This window comes from Pyrgilauda ruficollis, unplaced genomic scaffold (genome assembly GCF_017590135.1).
Source record: "Pyrgilauda ruficollis isolate IOZ18807 unplaced genomic scaffold, ASM1759013v1 scaffold420, whole genome shotgun sequence".
NCBI classification, from domain to species: Eukaryota; Metazoa; Chordata; class Aves; order Passeriformes; family Passeridae; genus Pyrgilauda; species Pyrgilauda ruficollis.
The window spans coordinates 77,123-97,716 of NW_024525713.1; the positions used below are offsets into that span (position 1 = coordinate 77,123).

Sequence of the window (20,594 nt, forward strand, 5' to 3'; positions counted from 1 at the left end):
GAAACCTCACATTCCCCTAAAGTAGTCTACCACAGCCACTGGAGATCCGGCCGAGGGCGGCGGCGGGGACGCCGGCAGGGCAGGGGGGACAGAGCGGCGGTACCCGTGCCGGAGCGCGGCCGGGGCGCTTCCGGCATGGCGCGGGGATGGCCGCGGGTCCCGGACCCTGGTGCTACATCCGCGGGGCCGGGCTGGCGGCAGGAGGGCGATGCCCCGGTGAGCCGGGACGGGACCCCGGCAGCGTCACCGCGGCCGCCGGGCCATCGCTCCCCTGCCCACGCGTGGTTTGGAGCGAGCGCGTCCGCCGCGTCCCCTCGGTGCCCTGCGTGGGGTGGCACGGGGCACCGCGGCGGAGCGGCGGTCGGTGCGGCCGGGAGCCGCGGTGCGAGCAGAGCGCGGGCAGGTGCTGGCAGTGCGGTGGATGGTGCTACTGCTCCGGGGCCCGGTGCGGCCCCGGTGCCCGCGGGGCGGCCGGGCCCGGCGGGGCAGGGACTGGTGCTAGGGCGCGGGGAGGCTCCCGGGGGCCCGGGCCCGTCGCTGTCTCTTCTCTAACTGTGAAAGGCGCGGGCTCCGGGGCCGCGCTCGCTGCGGGGTGCTGGCTAATGGCAGCGAGCCGCGGCCCGCGCGCCCCGAGGTGCTGGGACCGACGGCGGCGAGGGGCGAGGGCCCCCACCTCCCCTCCCTCCTGGTGCTACTGGGGGCTTGGGGGCCCCTCTGGGTGCGGGGGGCACGGGGAGCTGAGCTGGCGCAGGCGGCCGCGGTGGGGGCACCGCGGGGCCTGGCTTTGCCGGGGAGTGAAGGTGGCGAGGCAGGGGAGCGCTGGTCCCGGGCTCTGGGCTCCTGCTCGCTCCCGGGGCCAGATGGATGGCACAGGACGGCACAGGATGGCACAGGATGGCACAGGACCTCTGCACCGGGCACAGGTCCTGCCTGCCTGCTGCTGTCTGAGCCCCCATGGCCCCACAAGCCTGTCTGTGGGGCTGGCATGGCCCCGGGCGTCCTGTGTGTGGGGCACGGTGGGCACTGCGGGTCCTGCACGGCCCTGCAGCACTGCTGCAGGTCCTGCATGGCTCCGTGCCCCTGGCTGTGGGTCCTGCATGGATCCACGGCGCTGCCCGTGGGTCCTGCAGAGTCCCACAGGCCTGGGTGCAAGTGCTGCATGGCCCTGCAGTGCTGATTGCAGGCCCTGCAGTGCTCATTGCAGGCCCTGCAGTGCTGATTGCAGGCCCTGCGTGGCCTCACCGTGGCAAATGCAGGTCCTGCATGGCTCCGTGGCACTGGGTGCTGATCCTGCATGGCCTCGAGGTGCTGGGTGCTGGTCCTGCACGGCCCTGCAACGTTGTTGGCAGGTCCTGCATGGCTCCGTGGCACTGGGTGCTGATCCTGCACGGTCCTGCAGCTCCGGGTGCTGACCCTGCGCGGCCCTGCGGCTCCGGGTGCCGGTGCTGCCCCAATCCTGCGGCGCCGTCGGCGGGTTCTGCGCGGCCACGCGCCGGGTTCGGGGGTCCCGGCGGACCCCCGGCTCAGCCCAGCCCTGCAGCGCTTGCTGGGACCCCCTTGGCCCCGCTGCACCTTCGGGGGCCGGGTCCCAGCGGGTGCTGCGGCGCGGCGTTGGCACGGCCCTGCCGGCGCCGGTGCCGGTGCCGGTGGAAGCAGGTTCCTGCTGGGAGCAGGTGCCGGCAGCGGTGGGGACCGTGGGGATGCCTGGGGCAAGAGTTCAGTTTTTAACGTACCCGACTCACATCTTTTTTTAAAAAACAACCAGAAAAATTCTGTTGCACAGCCCTAGATGAAAACTCAAAAACAACACAGCAAGGCCTGAATTCCTTAAGATCCGCCGAGGGAGTGGGGACAAACACGGTGCTAAAACATTTTATTAAAAATATATATTGTTAAATTAAGTCTGCTGTCTGGACAATGACTGTTTTGTTTCTCGTAGTGGAGTTTCAAAGAGCACTATTATTTTACTCTTATATATTATTATTAAAAAAAAAAAACAAAAAAGAAAAAGGCATTTTAACTTTGTACTTGAAAACTAAATGAGAGATTTCATGTGTTTTAGCCTAGACATTGAAATAGCTGACGCTTAACTATTTGTGGGAATCATGTACTCATCATCCCGAGGAATACGCTGTAGAGCTGGTACCCTCCTTCCTCCCTTTGATTTGGCATTCCCGGCGCCGCCGCGGCCGCCCCGGCTGCTCTCCCTCCCCTCCCCTTCCCGGCCCCGACCCCCCGGTTTATTTTCTACTTCTCTCTCGGTTCGTTGCCCCTGTTTTTTTGTTGGTTTGTTTTTTTAGGGTCGCTTCTCTATTTATTGCCGCTGAACTGTGCATTTCACGGCCGGAGGTGCCGCGGGCGCCCGGCGCTGTTGTATCTGTGTGAGTATTGCTCGTGACATAGCTGTTCTGAACTAATAAAGGTCAATGCGTGCAGCAGATGTAGAAAGTCTGTCCGTCCCGCTTCCATCCCATCCTCCTTTTCTTTTTCTTTGGTGCCCAGAAGAGTATAATACAGACGAGCTCCTTTCTAATGTACTTGTGCTGGAGAACACTTGAATAAATGTCCTGTTTTGTGCAAAAAAAAAAAAAGAGAAAAAAAGAGGAAAAAAAAAAAAGAGAGAAAAAAAAAAAATCCCCTCTGTGTGGTTGTGTGGTTTGTCTGTCGTGGGGTGGGTCCTGGCAGCTCCTGGTGCCTTTGGGGTCTGGGGGACAGGGGGGTCCCAGTGCAGGTGCTGAAATCCAAAGGTGTGGTGGAGTCACGGGGTGTGGGGGGTCCCAGCAGCAGCGGTGGTGGTGGGGCGCTGGGATTGGGGTGATTGTGGAGCCCTGGAGAGGCAGGAGGTGGGATTGGGGTGATTGTGGAGCCCTGGAAAGGCAGGAGGTGGGATTGGGGTGATTGAGGAGTCTTGGAGAGGCAGGAGGTGGGATTGGGGTGATTGTGGAGCCCTGGAAAGGCAGGAGGTGGGATTGGGGTGATTGAGGAGTCTTGGAGAGGCAGGAGGTGGGATTGGGGTGATTGTGGAGCCCTGGAAAGGCAGGAGGTGGGATTGGGGTGATTGAGGAGTCTTTGAGAGCCCTGGTGGGACCCTGGCAGGTGCTGGGGTTGGGGTGATTGTGGAGCCCTGGAGAGGTAGGAGGTGGGATTGGGGTGATTTTGGAGTCTTTGAGAGCCCTGGCAGGTGGGATTGGGGTGATGGTGGAGCCCTGGAGAGCCCTGGGGTCCCTGTGGGTGGGTGGGGGGTCCCAGTGCAGTGGGGTCCCAGCCCTGAGGTGATGGTGTTCCCAATGAGTAATGGGCCCCAGGGGTCCCAGTCCCAGGTGAGGGGCTCTGGGTTGACCCTTGGGCACTGAGGCCTCAGCTCGTGCAGCTCTGGGCAGGGGGTGCAGAGCCCCCAACAGAGTGGGAACCCCCATTTCTGCCACGTGAGCTGGGTCTGGAAACTGCCCCGTGCAGCTCCTGCCTCAGTTTCCCCTCCAGCTCAGACTCCTGGGGGCCCCCCAGTGCCAGCCCCAGGGTGCTGGGGCCTGGAGCGGGGTCCCGGTGGTGGGTGGACACGGGGTGGGCAAGCAGTGGCTGTGACAGGTGTGACAGGTGTGACAGGTGTGACAGCCTGGGGACCTGCGCTCTGCCAGGGGTGGTGGCACAGGGCACTGCCAGGCTCTGCAGGGGAACCTCACAGAGCACAAAAAGGCCCAGTGCCCGTGCTGGGCTGGGCATGGATGGATTCAGGAGCAGATGTGGGAAATGGATTTATAGAAAATGTTCAACGTTTGGTAGAAGGTTCACATAGTGCGTATTTGTGTGTAAACTTTGGGATAAGAATGAGAGCCCTGGTGGGACCCTGGCAGGTGCTGGGGTTGGGGTGATTGTGGAGCCCTGGAGAGGTAGGAGGTGGGATTGGGGTGATTTTGGAGTCTTTGAGAGCCCTGGCAGGTGGGATTGGGGTGATGGTGGAGCCCTGGAGAGCCCTGGGGTCCCTGTGGGTGGGTGGGGGGTCCCAGTGCAGTGGGGTCCCAGCCCTGAGGTGATGGTGTTCCCAATGAGTAATGGGCTCCCAGGGGTCCCAGTCCCAGGTGAGGGGCTCTGGGTTGACCCTTGGGCACTGAGGCCTCAGCTCGTGCAGCTCTGGGCAGGGGGTGCAGAGCCCCCAACAGAGTGGGAACCCCCATTTCTGCCACGTGAGCTGGGTCTGGAAACTGCCCCGTGCAGCTCCTGCCTCAGTTTCCCCTCCAGCTCAGACTCCTGGGGGCCCCCCAGTGCCAGCCCCAGGGTGCTGGGGCCTGGAGCGGGGTCCAGGTGGTGGGTGGACACGGGGCGGGCAAGCAGTGGCTGTGACAGGTGTGACAGGTGTGACAGGTGTGACAGGTGTGACAGCCTGGGGACCTGCGCTCTGCCAGGGGTGGTGGCACAGGGCACTGCCAGGCTCTGCAGGGGAACCTCACAGAGCACAAAAAGGCCCAGTGCCCGTGCTGGGCTGGGCATGGATGGATTCAGGAGCAGATGTGGGAAATGGATTTATAGAAAATGTTCAACGTTTGGTAGAAGGTTCACATAGTGCGTATTTGTGTGTAAACTTTGGGATAAGAAACGTTGATTTAGGGATGTTGTGGAATAAGACAGACGTTGTTGAGAGAGAAATTGAACTAGAAATAATTAATTTATTAATTACTAGAAATAATCATTTTAAAGGATGGTCCTGTAAATAAGATCAGATACTTTAGAGAAACAGAACTATGAAAGATGCATTGTGGTAGGATCCACGAGGGGCAATTTTAGATTATTAGTTTTAAGATATTTACAGTGTGGTGTGGCTGAAGCTGATAGGCCAAGAAACGCTTGCAGTGAAATTAGGAAATAGCTGCTGCACTCTCAGGGCCACAGAGGGGAGCAGTCCATGACAGGAAGGTTCCAGGCCTGGAAGAGGCAAGGTCTGGTGGGCACGTCCTGGTTTAACGTGTGTGCACAGCATTCCCCTGCGGCGGTGCGTGGGGAGCAGCAGCAGCAGGCAGAAACACCAGCCCGGGGACAGGCACAAACACCAGCCCAGGGACAGGCACAAACACCAGCCAGGCTGTGGGCTGCAGGCAGCTGCGACCACCACCCAGCCTCCCAGACCTCCCGTGGATACCTGAACTGGGATGACAACCCGGGGCTGCTGCCCGGGTGTGAGGAAGATAAATGCAGTAATGTCCTGCCTGGGCTGGGTAAGAAAGCCTGGGAGGAGGGATGTGGCACTGGGACTGGGCACCGAGAGCGGAGAGCTCACCAGCCACGAGGGCAGCGGGCAGAAAGCCCGAGATGAGGAGGAAACTGATAAAAGCAGCTGGGGAACTGCGCTGGATCAGCCCAGCAGGGGCAGATTGCCACCACTGACCCGTGGCCCAGAGACCCGAAAAGATCCAAAAGAAGAGCACTGAGCATGGACTAATCAGCATAAGAAGCAAAGGACAGGTTTAACCAATGGAAGGTAGGCTACTAATTAATAAGAGAATTGTGTAACTCACATTTATTGTTAAGTAAAATCCGTGCTGTTGACTTTGGCCTAGGGTCTCATTTGCAGATTAATTCAGGCAGAGGCTTCTCTCACTAATTGGATCTTAGCAGAGAAACATCAGCACGTGGAGCTGCTGAGAGCCCAGAGGAGCTGCTCCAGGGCTGGAGACAGGCTGGCAGAGCTGGGGGGGCTCACCTGGACAGGAGAAGGATCCAGGGAGAGCTCAGAGCCCCTGGCAGGGCCTGGAGGGGCTCCAGGAGAGCTGCAGAGGGACTGGGGACAAGGCATGGAGGGACAGGAGCCAGGGAATGGCTCCCACTGCCAGAGGGCAGGGCTGGATGGGAGATTGGGAATTGGGAATTGTTCCCTGGCAGGGTGGGCAGGCCCTGGCACAGCTGGGGCTGCCCCTGGATCCCTGGCAGTGCCCAAGGCCAGGCTGGACACTGGGACACCCTGGGATAGTGGCAGTGTCCCTGCCATGGCAGGGGTGGCACTGGGGGGGCTCTGAGGTCCCTTCCCACCCAGATCTGTGCCTGTGGTCACCAAACCTGTCCCCGTGCCCGAGGGCAGCGCTGCTGCAGCAGGACCCAGCCCAGCTGGAGGAGGCACCAACAGGGACATGGCAGGGACAAATGCCACCAACAGGGACAAATGCCACCTGCTGCCCTGGGGAGGGAGGAGCCCCTGGCAGGGACAGGGGCTGGGGCAGCTCTGGAAGGACCTGGGGGTCCTGGCAGAGACAGAATGAACGTGTGTGCCCAGTGCCTCTGATATGGGGGCACAGCCAAGCCCCAGAGACACCAAAGGGCTCCGTGGGTGCCCGGGGCAGGAGCTGGCAGGGCAGGCAGTGCCCGAGGACAGGGGGCACAACTGGGACGGGATAATGGGGTAAGGGGATGGGATTATGGGATGGATGGGATGGCATGGGATAATGGGATGGGATGGGATGGGATGGGATGGGATGGGATGGATGGGATGGGATAATGGGATAATGGGATAATGGGATAATGGGATAATGGGATAATGGGATGGGAGGATAACTGGGCTCCTCTGGCTGTTTCTGGTCGCTGCTGGGTGCCCCTGGGTGCTGCGGGGCTTTACCGGGCCCTGGTGCCGGTACCGGGGTGCCCTGGGCCACGGGGGGCCATGGGATGGGGGACACCCTGGGGGTGTCGGGGTGGCCATGGGGGGCCACTGGGTAGGCAGGGGCAGGGGGCGAGGGGCTGTGGGGGGGCCGGGGGGGTCCCGAGGGGTTCCCAGGGGGGTCCCGGGGGTGTCCCGGGGATGTCACGGGGGGTCCCGGCGGTGTCCCAAGGGTGTCCCAAACATGTCCCGGGGGTGTCACGGGGGGTCCAGTGGACGTCACGGGGGTGTCCCGGGGATGCCCCGGGGATGTCCCGGGGGTGTCACGGGGTGTCCCGGGGATGCCCCGAGGATGCCCCGGGGGTGTCACGGGGGTGTCACTGGGGGTCCAGGAGATGTCCAGGGGGGTGTCACGGGGGGTTCCCAGGAGTGTCCCGGGGGTGTCCCGGGGCTGTCCCGGGGGTGTCACAGGGTGTCACAGGGGGTCCCGGGGGTGTCACGGGGGTGTCCCAAACATGTCCAGGGGGATGTCACGGGGGGTTCCCAGGAGTGTCCCGGGGGTGTCACGGGGGGTCCAGCGGATGTCCAGGAGATGTCACTGGGGGTTCCCAGGAGTGTCCCGGGGCTGTCCCGGGGGGTTCAGGGGATGTCACAGGGGGTCCCGGGGTGTCCCGGGGCTCCAGGGGTCACCGGGGGTCTCGCGCGCTCTCCGTCACCACGGCAACAGCGCGGGCAGGTGGCGGGGGGCGGGGCCCCGTGCCTTGGCCCCGCCCCCTCCGCCTGTCAGTCAGGGGGCGCGCAGCCCACCCTGCTGGGGGCTCGGCCCCGCCCCCTGGGGCCAGAACGGGCGGTGATTGGTCCAGGCGCAGCGAGGCCCCGCCCCCGCGGCGCAGGTTCGGGTGAGAGGCGATCGCGGCCGGAGCGGCACCGGGAGCGGCACCGGGAGCGGGAGGTACCGGCGGGGCCGGGCGGGGCCGAGCGGAACCGGGCCGGGCCGAGCTGGGCTGGGTTGAGCTGGGCTGAGCCGGGCCGGGCCGGGCTGGGCTGGGCTGGGCCGGGCTGGGCTGAACCGTTCTTGGCTTTTCCTTTCCCGCTCCTGCGGACCTGGCTCGTTATCGCGACGGGTTGGACAATCGCGACAGGTGCGTGTGTCTCGACAGGCCGAGGGAGTCGACAGGCGGGGATGGAGGGCAGCGCCCCGCCATCCCCGCCCGGGGCGCTTCGCGGGCTATCGCCGGGCAGAAAAGCTGAGCGCGGCCGCCGCCCACCCATGGCGACACACCTGTCGCGACAGGCGATGGTGTCGCGACAGCGCGAGGGGTTCGCCTCGGGAGGGTGTGACGCCGGGCACGGCTGCTCCTCCTCGAGCGGGCCCGGCTCCCTCGTCGGCGCCCTGTCGCGATGGGCAGCGGAGCAGCAGGTGCGCGGGGCGCGGCGGAGCGGGACCCCGGGGCGGCGGGGCCGCGGGGAGCGAGGGGCGGCGGGGGTCCCGCCGGGCCCGGCTCATTGTTCCGCCGGGTCTCCCGGGCGGCCCCGCCCCGGCTCGGAGCATCCTTTGTGCTGGGCGGCCCCGGGCTTTGTCTGCGGAGCCGCCCCGGGCCGGCGACACCGGGACCCCCCGCGCCTCCGGACCCCGCACGGGCCCCCCCCCCGCACGCCCCGCATCGCGCTCCGGGGATCCACGGCAGCGGCACCGCCCCCGAGCCCCGCCCGGCCCGGCCCGGCGCCCCACACCGCGGCCGGCCCGGTTCTCCGGCGGGGACCCCCGGCCCGGCCCCCCCGGCTGGCAGCGGCCCGGTGTCGGTGACCGCCGCTCCGGCCTCATGCCGCAGTGACCTGGGGGCCAGCTCCGGGGGTGACGGAGCCCTGGGAGCGGCGATGGGACCCCCGAGTCCACGCAGCCCGCGCCGGGACCCTCCGCAGCGCCCCGCGCCCGCTCGGGCGTGGCCGCGCAGTGCCCGTGCCCGTGCCCGTGCCGAGCCGAGCCGGGCCGGGCCGGGCCAAGGTGCCCGCGGGGACAAGGACCGCCCGCAGCATCCCGGCTCGGCAGCGGCAGCTCTGACGGAGCATCCTCCTCCCGCCGGCCGCGGCCCCCGCGGGTCCTTCCCGGGGCGGTGGCTCGGTGACACCGCAGCTCCTCCTGGCCGGGGGCGGTCGGGGGGACCACGGCAGCGGGACAGCGACCCCAGCCCGGCCATGGCCGGAACGGAGCGGGGCAGGGCCGGGGGCCGGGCTGGGTGGCCCCCCCGCCTGGGCATCCCTCGGGCGGAGCGCGGTGCCCACCCAGCCGCCGCCTCTGGCCGGGGACAAGCGGCGGTCGCGGGTCGGTGCCACCGGAGTGGCGGTCACCGAGGCCAGCCTGGCAAAGGGGAGCCCCCGCGGGCGGGGTGGTCGCAGGGTGGGGTCGGGAGGGTGGGTGCCGGGGTCTCGCCGGCGCAGACAAAAGCGGGGGGCGGCGAGGGCCCCCCGGCCCCGGCGCGCCGCACAATGCGGCAGCCCCGGCACAAAGGCCGGGCCCGGCGGCCGCCCCGACCCCAACAGGTGCCCCCGGCAGCCCCGTCGGGGCTGGGGTCCCTTTGTCCTGCCGGGGTCACAGCTGTCCTCGCGGCCGGGGGCCGTCGCGGCAGCCGGCGGGGCTGGGGGGGCTGCGAGCCCCCCGAGCGGCCGCGCCGCTTTGTGTGCCGGCGAGCGGAGCCACCGCCTGCCGAGCCGGCCGAGCCGGGGCTGCGGCGAGGCTGGGCGGGGGTCCCCGGGGTGCTGCCGGTGCCCCCCCGGCGCTGACGCGGCGTTTCTGCCCTGCTCGGAGCCCATGTCTGGCAGGAGCCTCTGGCCAGCTCCGGCTGAGGCTGGCTGTGCCACCGCGCTGCAGCGGCCGGCTGGAACGCGGGCTGGTGCCGTGCTGGCACTGTGGCCTGGGCCGGGGGACAGAGGGACAGAGCCCCTGGGGATGCTCAGTCTGAGCTGGGGGGACTGGGTGGGAGCACTGGGTGTGATGTGGGGGCAGTGAGGGTGATTTGGGAGCACTGGTGTGCCAGACTGGTCACTGTGAGCATCCAGTGCTGGGCACGGGCCTGGTGGCGGGGGGACAGCAGGGCAGTGCCAGGGGTGGCTGGTGGTGGGAAAGGTGCCTGGAGCAGGGCACGAGGGCAGCGCGGTGGCAGCAGCGTGGGTGGCTCCACGGCGGCCGCAGGCAGCGTGTGCAGCTGCCAGCCCTTCTCTGCGCACGGTGGCCAGCCCACGCTTGTGGCCCGGCCATGCCCTGTCCCCTTGCCAGCCCCACACGCCCTGTGCCACCCACGGCAGTCCCCCGTGCCAGGGCTGTCCCGGTGCCCGGCGTGGCAGCACCGCTGGCAGCCGCGTGCTCCGTGCTCCAGATCCGTCAGCACAGCCCGCTTTCATCTCGGGATGCGACGTGCCGCCTCCCCCACGCCCCCTCTGCTCCGTGCCACCCCCCCGCACCCCCTCCTGCGTCCCCTGCCCGGCCCAGCCCTGCTCTGGGGTCCCGGGGGCTCGCAGGGCCAGCGTGCCCTGCAGTGGCACTGTGGGCACCGGCTCGTCCCCTCTGCTGTCACCCCACGGAGGATGATCTCTGCCCCGGTGTCGTGTCCCTGATGTGGGTGTGGGGACTCAGAGGGTCCTTGGCTGGGGTGTCCCCTTGTTCCTGTCACCTCCCTCGTCCCCCACAGTGCAGCCCTGGGCCCAGGTGTCCCCTGGCACAGCCCCCCCGTGGGGCAGCAGCTTCCCCACGTGCCCAAGGCAGAGCTGGGGGCAGCTGTGGGCACCGCACCGCTGGGTGCCAGTGCCCAGCATGCCACAGTGGCCTGGCACGCTGCACGAGGTCACTGCCACCCCGCCCTGGTCCCCTGGGGGGCTCCTGAGCAGTGTCACAGCTGTGCATGCCGGTGACATTCCCGAGGGGGGGCCGCCTGCCGGACCCCGGCAGCTGCTCCTGCTGCTCTGTGCCGAGGTGAGGGCACCAGGACAAGGCGCCAGCTGGCACCGGGATCACCCGGGGGCAGGAGCCGGCCCACGAAGGGCTACTGCCCCCCCCAGCACAGAGGTGGTCCCTGGGAACGCCCTGTGTTGTCCCCACCCCTGCAGCTGCGGTGGCCGTGGCCCGGGAATGCCCACGGGAATGCCCAGCTGCCGGCCACCAGGGCTCTGCCGGCCTGAGGAGCCATTCGCTGCCCAGCAGGTGCTGGAGATCCCTGGCACAGCTCAGGACGGTCCCTTCAGAGCCCTGTCCCGGTCCCAGCACCCGCCTGAGGCCACCGTGGGGCCGTGGCAGCACCAGACACCCCCTGGCACGAGGTCCCTGCCCCAGCAGCAGCAGCTTTGCCCTTGGCACAGTTCTGGCCCCAGCGGGCCTGTCCCAGGGGCTGGGCGGGCACCAGGGGCTGGGTGGGCACCAGGGGCTGGCTGGGTAGCAGGAGCCATTCCCACAGCGCTGCCCGGTGCCAGCGTCATGTTAGCCGTGCCAGAGTGCCCCACGCTGCCCGTGTGGGTGCCTGGGGCTCTCTCTGGTGGAGGGGTCCCTGGTGGTCCCTGCAGTGGGCACAGAGAGGCAGGGGTCTCTTTGTGGGTCACTGCAGTGAGGTCTCTGCTCTGGGGGCTGTGGTGGGGTCCCAGCCCACCTCGTGCCCCCCGGGTGGGCACAGCTGGCACGTGCTGTCCCTGCTCCGACGGGTCGATGGTGTTTGACCTTCACCAAAGGATTTATTGATCGTGTCTGGGGATGCCCCTCGCTGCGGGGGCTCAGGCAGTGTGGGGGTCTCTAGCAGAGCTGGCACCTCGCGGGGCAGTGGGCAGAGCCCCCAGTGAGCGATGCCAGCCCTGGTGCTGTCCGTGCCAGTCCTGGTCGCTCCCAGGGACATTGTGGGCAGCCTGCCCTGGGCATGGGGACACCCAGCCGTGTCCCCATGGCACGTGTGGCGCTGGCAGCGCAGGGTGGCAGGGCTGGGCTCTGGCAGCCCTGCTCAGGGTCTGCAGGGGGTGGCACTGTCAGGGTGCAGCCCAGAGTCACCGGAGCGGGGCTCTGGGCAGGGCGGCAGCCCCAGCGCCGTGCCAGCCCCTCCTCTGCAGGGATTTCCCGGGATAATCCACGGCCGTGGCCCGTGCGGGATGCGCAGCTGCAGGGCTCAGCCCTGCCCGCACCGGGCACTCCCGCCCAGGGTGGGCAGCACGGAGACCCCCGGCCCCGGGGGGGACTCCCGGTGGTGACCCCACTGCCGCTCTGCCCCGCAGCACCATGATGGCCAACGCGGCCACCATGCGGATCCTCATCAAGGGGGGCAAGGTGGTCAACGACGACTGCACCCTCGAGGCCGACGTCTACATCGAGAACGGCATCATCCAGCAAGTGGGGCGCGAGCTGATGATCCCCGGCGGCGCCAAGGTCATCGATGCCACCGGCAAGCTCGTCATCCCGGGCGGCATCGACACCAGCACCCACTTCCACCAGACCTTCATGAACGCCACCTGCGTCGATGACTTCTACCACGGCACCAAGGTACCCCGAGTCCTGCCCTGCCCTGCCCCAGGGGCTCCCCGCGGGCACGGCCTGCTGCAGGCAGCTCTCGGCCCCACGGGCACCCCAGCAGCACCAGCTCCGCAGGAGCACGGTGGCATTGTGGCACCGCCTGTCCCCGTGTCCCCATCCATCACGTCCCCTCGCTGTGACAGCCCTCCTCCCGCGCCGGGGCCGTGGCACCCTGTGCCAGCTCGGGCACCTCCCGGTGGCACTGTGTACTGAGTGTTGCTGCCTGGGAGTGTCAAGGGGCCAGGACTGTCCCTGCAGCTTGTCCCACTGTCCCCAGCACCCACACAGAGCAGCCATTGTGCCAGGCCAGCGCTGGCCGTGCCTGTCCCCAGGCTGTCCCCAGGGTGTCCCTGGGCAGGGGGCTCGGCGCTGTGCTGGAGGGAAGGGGCCTGTGCGATGCCCACGGGCGCCACATGCCAGGCCCGCTCCCTGTCACTGTCACCCGCCTCGTGGCACCGCGCCGGCACCTCCCGAGAGGGCCGATGGGCAAAGGAGCTTTGGGGATTAGCGGGGCGGGGTGAGCCGGGGACAGCGGCGCTGCCACAGCGCCTGCACTGCCGCCCACGCTGCCGGGGAGGGGGGCTCCCCGCCGCCCCAGCCCACGCGGGGCTCCGTGCCGGGGGGCCGCTGGGTCCCTCAGCACCCCAAATCCAGTGCTTGGGCTGGAGGGGCAGTGGGGGCCCCGGCGGTGGCAGGTTGGGGCTCTCCAGATGTGCCGTGCACCCAGATGTGCTGCTGCAGAGGGGCAGCCATCGGTGGGGCGGGGGGGATGCAGGGGTCCCTGCCCGCACCCAGGACCCCCGCATGGCTGTGGGCAATGGCCGAGCGTGGCCGCCCCGGCCCGGGAGCAGCCGGGAGCTCACCTGGCGCAGGGCAGGGCAGGGGCGGTGCCGGGGAATGGACCCTGACCCCCGCACCGCGGTCCCTGTGCCCCCCGCCCAGGCAGCGCTGGTGGGGGGCACGACGATGATCATCGGGCACGTCCTGCCCGACAAGGAGACGTCGCTGCTGGACGCCTACGAGAAGTGCCGCAGCCTGGCCGACCCCAAGGTGTGCTGCGACTACGCCTTGCACATGGGCATCACCTGGTGGGCGCCCAAGGTGAGTCTGGCACGGCCCCGGGAGCAGCTGCCGGGGCTAATTCCCGGCCCCGCTGATCCCATTAGCTGCCTGGGGGGTGGGCTGAGCCCCCAGGATGCCTTTTGAGCTGCCCTGAGCCGGGCTCAGCGGGGCAGGGGCTCAGGGGTGCCCCGGGCCAAGGGGTCCCTGTGGGGCCGAGCCCCTCGCTGGGCAGGGAAGGCGCTGCTGCTGCTCCGTGGAGGGGAGCACGGTGCCCAGGGCTGGTGGTCCCAGCCTGGGGGGCCCCAACCCGCAGCATGGCCCCCACGGGGGTGGCAGGCAGGGCTGGTGAGCAGACCCCATCCCACGGCACGCTCAGCCCCTGCAATCCCCTCAAAGCCGCTGCAGTGGGATCAGACCTGGCTCCCGGCTGTGCTGCAGGGAGACCCCACCCTGACCCCCTTCCAGCAGAGCAGGGCACCCCCCGGGGGCAGGAAAATCCCTTCTGCTGCCCCCCAGCATCTGTCACTCGCCGTGTCACCCACAAATCCACGTCCCGTGTCCCCAGGGGGTGGCCGGGGCCCCTCGGGGGGTGAGGCCCCACCCTGACCCCGCTCCCGGTGCAGGTGAAGGCCGAGATGGAGACGCTGGTGCGGGAGAAGGGGGTGAACTCCTTCCAGATGTTCATGACCTACAAGGACCTGTACATGCTGCGGGACAGCGAGCTCTACCAGGTCCTGCGCGCCTGCCGCGACATCGGCGCCATCGCCCGCGTCCACGCCGAGAACGGAGAGCTGGTGGCCGAGGTGAGGGCAGGGCACGGGGGCACAGGGCACCCGGCTGGGGTCAGGACCTCCACCTGACCCCCCAAATTCCCCAGGGAGCCAAGGAAGCTCTGGACCTGGGCATTACGGGCCCAGAGGGCATCGAGATCAGCCGGCCTGAAGAGGTAGGTGACGGCCGGCGGCACCGCGTCGCTGTGGCAGCGGCCTGGGGTGTGGCTGGCACGGTCCGGGACATCCAAGGAGCTGCCACCACCCATCCTTGTGTCACCCACCCGCCCGCTGGTGCCACCGCTGTGTGTCACGTGTGTCACACCGGCTCTCTCCGCAGCTGGAAGCTGAGGCCACGCACCGTGTCATCACCATCGCCAACCGGGTGAGTGTGCTGAGCACACGGCTGGGGGTGGCCGTGCCGGTCCCGTGGGGGTCCCCGTGGCTCTCTCGGGGGGCAGGAGCCCCCCAGGGGGCTGGGTGCCACGCAGACAGCGCCACTGCCCCCCTCTCCGCAGACCCACTGCCCCGTGTACCTGGTGAACGTGTCCAGCATGTCCGCAGGGGACGTCATCGCCGCCGCCAAGATGCAGGGTAGGGGACACGGGGGGACCTCCCTCCCCGCCAGGGACACCCTGGGGGTACGGGAAAACACAGTGACATGGCTCACACCGGGGCTGGCAGGGAGCTGGGCACGGATCGTGGAGCTGCGGGCATGCAGGGAGACACACGGACAGACACACGGACAGATATGGGCACGGGCAGACACACGGGCATGGACAGACACACAGACAGGGACAGACACACAGATAGATATGGGCATGGACAGACACACGGACAGGGACAGACACACGGACAGATATGGGCACGGGCAGACACACGGGCATGGACAGACACACAGACAGGGACAGACAGATATGGGCACAGGCAGACACATGGGCATGGACAGACACACGGACAGATACGGGCACAGGCAGACACATGGGCATGGACAGACACACGGACCTATATGGGCATGGACCGACACACAGGCATGGACAGACACATGGACAGGGACAGACACACAGACATGGGCACGGGCAGACACACGGGCATGGACAGACAGACAGGGACAGACACACAGACAGATATGGGCATAGGCAGACACACAGACATGGGCACGGACAGATACAGGAGCATGGACAGACACACGGAGACAGACAGACAGGCACGGGCAGACACATGGACACAGGCACAGACAGACACACGGGCAGAGGAACTCGGGTGTTCCTGTGGGGCTGTGCCCTAGCACAGGTGAGCACACCTGGGCACCCAGCTCTGCTCGTACACAGGGGACACACAGGGGATACACAGGTGACACACAAGTGAGCAGACAGGGGACACACACAGGACACACCTGAGCACACACAGGGCACACACGGGTCACACACCTGAGCACACACAGGGCACACACAGGACACACAGAGGTCACACACCTGAGCACACACAGGGGACACACACAGGTCACACACGGGTCACACACCTGAGCACACACAGGGCACGGCACACACGGGTCACACACCTGAGCACACACAGGGCACACAGAGGTCACACACCTGAGCACACACAGGGCACACACGGGTCACACACCTGAGCATACACAGGTCACACATGGGTCACACACCTGGGCACACAGGGCACACACAGGACACACCTGGGCACACAGGGGACACGGGCTCGTGCCCGCTGGGCACACGGGTGCTCAGGCACGGGCAGCGCACCCACGCGTGCCTCCCCCGCAGGGAAGGTGGTGTACGCGGAGACCACCACGGCGCACGCCACGCTCACCGGGCTGCACTACTACCACCAGGACTGGTTCCACGCCGCCGCCTACGTCACCGTGCCGCCGCTGCGCCTGGACACCAACACCTCTGCCTACCTCATGAGCCTGCTCGCCAAGTGAGAGCTGCCCCGGGCACCCCTGCCTGCCCCAGGCACCCAGCCTGCGCCGGGCACCTCTGCCTGCCCCAGGCACCCCATCCCTGCCCCGGGCACCCATCCCTGCCCCGGGCACCTCTCCCTGCCCCGGGCACCCCATCCCTGCCCTGGGCACCCCTGCCTGCCCCGGGCACCCCTGTCTGCCCCGGGCACCACTCCCTGCCCCAGGCACCCCTCCCTGCCCCGGGCACACCTGCCTGCCCCGGGCACCCCATCCCTGTCCCGGGCACCCCATCCCTGCCCCAGGCACCCATCCCTGCCCAGGGCACCCCATCCCTGCGCCATGGTGTGGGTACCCCATTCCCTGGGTGCCCCATTCCCTGGGCACTGAGCTCCCCAGACACCCCATGGCAGGGGTACCCCATTCCCTGAGTCCTGGGCTCCCTGGGCACCCCGAGCAGCCCTGGCAGTGCCATCCCCTCCCTGCTCTGCCCCCACAGTGACACGTTGAACATCGTGGCCTCGGACCACCGGCCCTTCAGCACCAAGCAGAAGGCCATGGGCAAGGAGGACTTCACCAAGATCCCCCACGGTGTCAGCGGGGTGCAGGACCGCATGAACATCATCTGGGAGCGTGGCGTGGTATGGCACTGCTGGGCACGGGGCTGGAGCTGGAGCGGGACACCCCACGGGGTGTTTGTTCACCCCCTGGCATGAGGGCAAGGAGCTCCAGAGCTGGCCTGGCAGGGATCCTGACCCCGCAGCTCATCAGGGATTTTTGGGGGACTGGGGGGCGACAGGGAGCGCCACAGCCCACCCATCCTGACCCCCCCTCCGGCGGCAGGTGGGGGGCAAGATGGATGAGAACCGCTTCGTGGCCGTGACCAGCTCCAACGCCGCCAAGATCCACAACCTGTACCCCCGCAAGGGCCGGATCATCCCCGGGGCCGACGCTGACGTCGTGGTCTGGGACCCCGAGGCCACCAAGTAGGTGCAGCCTTGCTGGGGCCGGGGACCGCTCCCTGTGCCCCCCGCAGCCGCTGACGGCCCCGTCCCCCTGCCCAGGACCATCTCTGCCAGCACCCAGGTGCAGGGCGGGGACATCAACCTGTACGAGAACATGCGGTGCCACGGGGTGCCCCTGGTGACCATCAGCCGCGGGCGCGTGGTCTACGAGAACGGCGTCTTCATGTGCGCCGAGGGCACCGGCAAGTTCTGCCCGCTGCGCTCCTTCCCCGACATCGCCTACAAGAAACTGGTGCAGCGGGAGAAGGTACGGGGCAGCCACGGCCGCGCCAGAGCCGTGCCGTGCCATGCCAGAGCTGTGCCGTGGCTGTGCCTGTGCCAGACTGGTGCTGTGGCTGTGCCAGAGCAGTGCTGTGGTGGCACCGTGGCTATGCCAGACTGGTGCCATGGCTGTGCATGGCTGTGCCAGAGTGGTGCCATGGCTGTGCCATTGCTGTGCCATGGCTGTGCCAGAGCAGTGCCATTGCTGTGCCAGACTGGTGCCATGGCAGTGCCATGGCTGTGCCAGAGCTGTGCCATGGCTGTGCGTGGCCATGCCAGAGCAGTGCCAGAGCAGTGCCATGGCTGAGCCAGAGCCATGCCATGGCTGTGCCCATGCCAGACTGGTGCCACGGCTGTGCCTTGGCTGTGCCAGAGCTGTGCCATGGCTGTACCATAGTGGTGCCATCACCGTGCCCTGGCAGTGCAAGAGGACAGTTGTCCCAGCACGTGTGTGGCCCATGGCAGTTCCAGGGCACGTGCTGCCATCATGGCTCGCCATGCCCTGCCCTGCCCAGGCTCTGCCCTGTGCTGGCTCTCCCGAGGCCTCCCGGTGGCACCGGGACAGGGACACACCTGGCTGGGGCTGCCCGGCGGTGACACCCAGCAGCTCTGGCAGTCCCTGTCACTGGGGACACCCTGTGCCCACGCTGCGGGGGACACGCTGGGGACAGCGTGCTGCTGATGCTGCGAGGGAGGGGGCAGCTCACAGGAAGATCTTGGGGCGCTTGTCGGGAGCTCTGGGTGGCTGGGGGGGCACGGGCATCGCATGGGCTTGGCATGGCTTGGCTTGGCACGGCTTGGCTTGGCACGACTTGGCATGGCTTGGCTTGGCTTGGCACGGCTTGGCATGGCTTGGCTCCGCCGGGGGGACGGGGCGAGGGGCTGCTCTGCCAGGGCCACCCACCTCCCCCAGCCCCTGCTCTTGCTTTGCACCGGGAGCCCCCCGGCCCACCCAGCATCTCTCCGAGCGCCCCCTCCCCAGCCGCAGCCCCCCCCGGCCGCAGCTGATGCTCTCTCCGCTCTCTCTCTCGCTCCCGGCAGAGTTTGAAGCTGCGGGGTGTGGATCGCACCCCGTACCTGGGGGACGTGGCCGTGGTTGTGCATGCCGGGAAAAAAGAGACGGGGACGCCCCTGGCCGATACGCCCACCCGGCCGGCCACGCGACACGGGGGCATGAGGGACCTGCACGAGTCCAGCTTCAGCCTGTCCGGTAAGAGCGGGGCCGGCCCCGGGGCTCGCCCGCAGCCCCCGCTGGTGCCTTCTGCCCCCAGCCGGGCGCTTGTCCCCCCCCGGGTGTCCCCATTGCCCCCGCCACCTCCCGGGGTGCTCCAGTGCCGCCGCAGGGTGTCCCGCCATCCCTCCCCTAGGGCCGTCCTGTCACCCCCTCCTCCAGTGTCCCCTGCAGGGCGCTCCCCACGCCCCCACCCCAGGTTCAGCCCTCCCTGTCCCGGGCAGGGCCGTGGCAGAGCAGGGGGTGCCCCCAGCCCCGGGCCCCTCCGGGCACCGTCCGTCGTGTGGCTGCGCTGGGGGGCTCCTGGGGCGGGCCGGGGGCTGTGCCGGCCGGGGGCACCGCGGCTGTGCGGGCAGGACACCGGGGCCGCTGCTGCAGCCGGGAGCCCCCTCCCCGCGCGGGGCTGGGGGCTCCGCTGGCACCGGCTGCGCTGGCCCGCGGGCACGGCGTGGGCACGGGGGGACATGAGCGTCAGCGCTGGCACAAGGCAGGGCTGCGGGAGGCGCTGGTCAGTGCTGGTCAGTATTGGGCAGTGCTGGTCAGCTCCGGTCAGCGCTGGTCAGTATTGGTCAGTGCCGGTCAGTGCTGGTCAGTGCCGGTCAGCGCTGGTCAGTATTGGTCAGTTCTGGTCAGTTCTGGTCAGTGCCGGTCAGTGCTGGCCAGCTCTGGTCAGTGCCGGTCAGTGCTGGTCAGTGCTGGTCAGTATTGGTCAGTGCCGGTCAGTGCTGGTCAGTGCCGGTCAGCGCTGGTCAGTATTGGTCAGTTCTGGTCAGTTCTGGTCAGTGCCGGTCAGTGCTGGCCAGCTCTGGTCAGTGCTGGTCAGTGCTGGTCAGTGCTGGTCAGTTCTGGTCAGTATTGGTCAGTGCTGGTCAGTGCTGGTCAGTGCTGGTCAGTGCTGGTCAGTATTGGTCAGTATTGGTCAGTGCTGGTCAGTATTGGTCAGTGCTGGTCAGTTCTGACCAGTTCTGATCAGTTCTGGTCAGTGCCGGTCAGTTCTGATCAGTGCTGGTCAGTTCTGGTCAGTGCCACGTGCAGCACAGCTGGGGTGGGACAGGGGGGTCACGGAGCCCCCCCCGGTGCAGTCCCAGCAGTGCCCGGGGGTCACGGAGCCCCCCCAGTGCAGTGCCAGCAGTGCCGGGGTGCCCGGGGGTCACGGAGCCCCCCCGGTGCAGTGCCAGCAGTGCCGGGGTGCCCGGGGGTCACGGGGCTGTGCGCAGCCCCCCCGGCCCTGCTGACCGCCCGTGTGTCCGGCAGGTTCTCAGATCGATGACCACGTTCCAAAACGAGCCTCGGCCCGGATTCTCGCTCCCCCCGGGGGCCGGTCGAGCGGCATCTGGTAGAGCCGGGGACGTGTCCCCCAACTGAGCACCGGGCGCCAGCGCCCCGGCCCCGGCCCGGCCCGGCGGGGCTCCCCGCACCTGGGTCATACACCAGTGTCACACACCTGGGTCACACCCCTGGGTGACACACCAGTGTCACACCCCTGTGTCACACACCTGGGTGACACACCTGGGTCACACCTGAGTCACACCTGGATCATACACCAGTGTCACACACCAGTGTCACACACCTGGGTCACACCCCTGGGTGACACACCAGTGTCACACCCCTGTGTCACACTGGTGTCACACCCTTGGGTCACACCTGGTTCACACACCAGTGCCACACACCTGGGTCACACCCCTAGGGTGACACACCTGGGTCACACCCCTGTTTCACACATCCGTGTCACACACCCGTGTCACACCCCTGTGTCACGCCTGCACACTCGGTCACACACCAGTGTCACACCCCTGTGTCACACACCCGTGTCACACCCCTGTGTCACACCAGTGTCACACCCCTGTGTCACACCTGCACTGGCCCAGGGGGTGTTTGCACACACCTGTGCTCAGGTGAACCCCTGGGCAGGTGTCCCCTGTCCCACCTCTGTGACACCTGTGCCAGCCCTCCCCTGCCAGGTGAGGTCCCAGGTCACTGCTCACTGCCAGGTGAGTCCCAGCTGAGGTCCCAGATCACTCTTCCTGCCAGGTGACACCGTGTCCCCTCCCGCTGTCCCCTCCCTCCAGGTGAGGTCCCAGGTGAGGTCCCAGGTCACTCCTCTGCCAGGTGACACCGTGTCCCCTCCCCGCTGTCCCCTCCCTCCAGGTGCCGTCCCAGGTGAGGCCCATGTCCCTCCCAGGTCACTCCTCCCCTCCAGGTGAGGTC

The 20,594-nt window shown here is 67.6% G+C and overlaps 1 protein-coding gene across 2 annotated transcripts; it reads left to right on the forward strand.

The window, feature by feature from the left end:
* The first annotated feature begins 11,828 nt into the window (after positions 1 to 11,828).
* On the forward strand, positions 11,829 to 19,751 carry DPYSL5 (dihydropyrimidinase like 5). Of its 2 annotated transcripts, XM_041477932.1 has the most exons (12): positions 11,829 to 12,089; positions 13,062 to 13,220; positions 13,805 to 13,984; positions 14,059 to 14,127; positions 14,292 to 14,336; positions 14,470 to 14,545; positions 15,733 to 15,889; positions 16,369 to 16,510; positions 16,713 to 16,855; positions 16,934 to 17,141; positions 18,197 to 18,365; positions 19,641 to 19,726. In XM_041477932.1, exons 1-12 carry the CDS (start codon positions 11,829 to 11,831, stop codon positions 19,724 to 19,726), a joined length of 1,695 nt encoding a protein of 564 aa, XP_041333866.1. The 2 variants fall into 2 exon arrangements, with proteins under 2 accessions (XP_041333866.1, XP_041333867.1); XM_041477933.1 differs by lacking the exon at positions 18,197 to 18,365 and having other exon boundaries at positions 19,641 to 19,751.
* Positions 19,752 to 20,594: the final 843 nt, after the last annotated feature.

Bases quoted from the DNA above. Each gene is read 5' to 3' on its own strand.
- DPYSL5 (XM_041477932.1), top strand. From the start codon at position 11,829: ATGATGGCCAACGCGGCCACCATGCGGATCCTCATCAAGGGGGGCAAG. The intron at 13,221-13,804 runs GTGAGTCTGGCA...CTCCCGGTGCAG, and splicing joins TCACCTGGTGGGCGCCCAAG to GTGAAGGCCGAGATGGAGAC. The intron at 16,511-16,712 runs GTATGGCACTGC...CTCCGGCGGCAG, and splicing joins TCATCTGGGAGCGTGGCGTG to GTGGGGGGCAAGATGGATGA.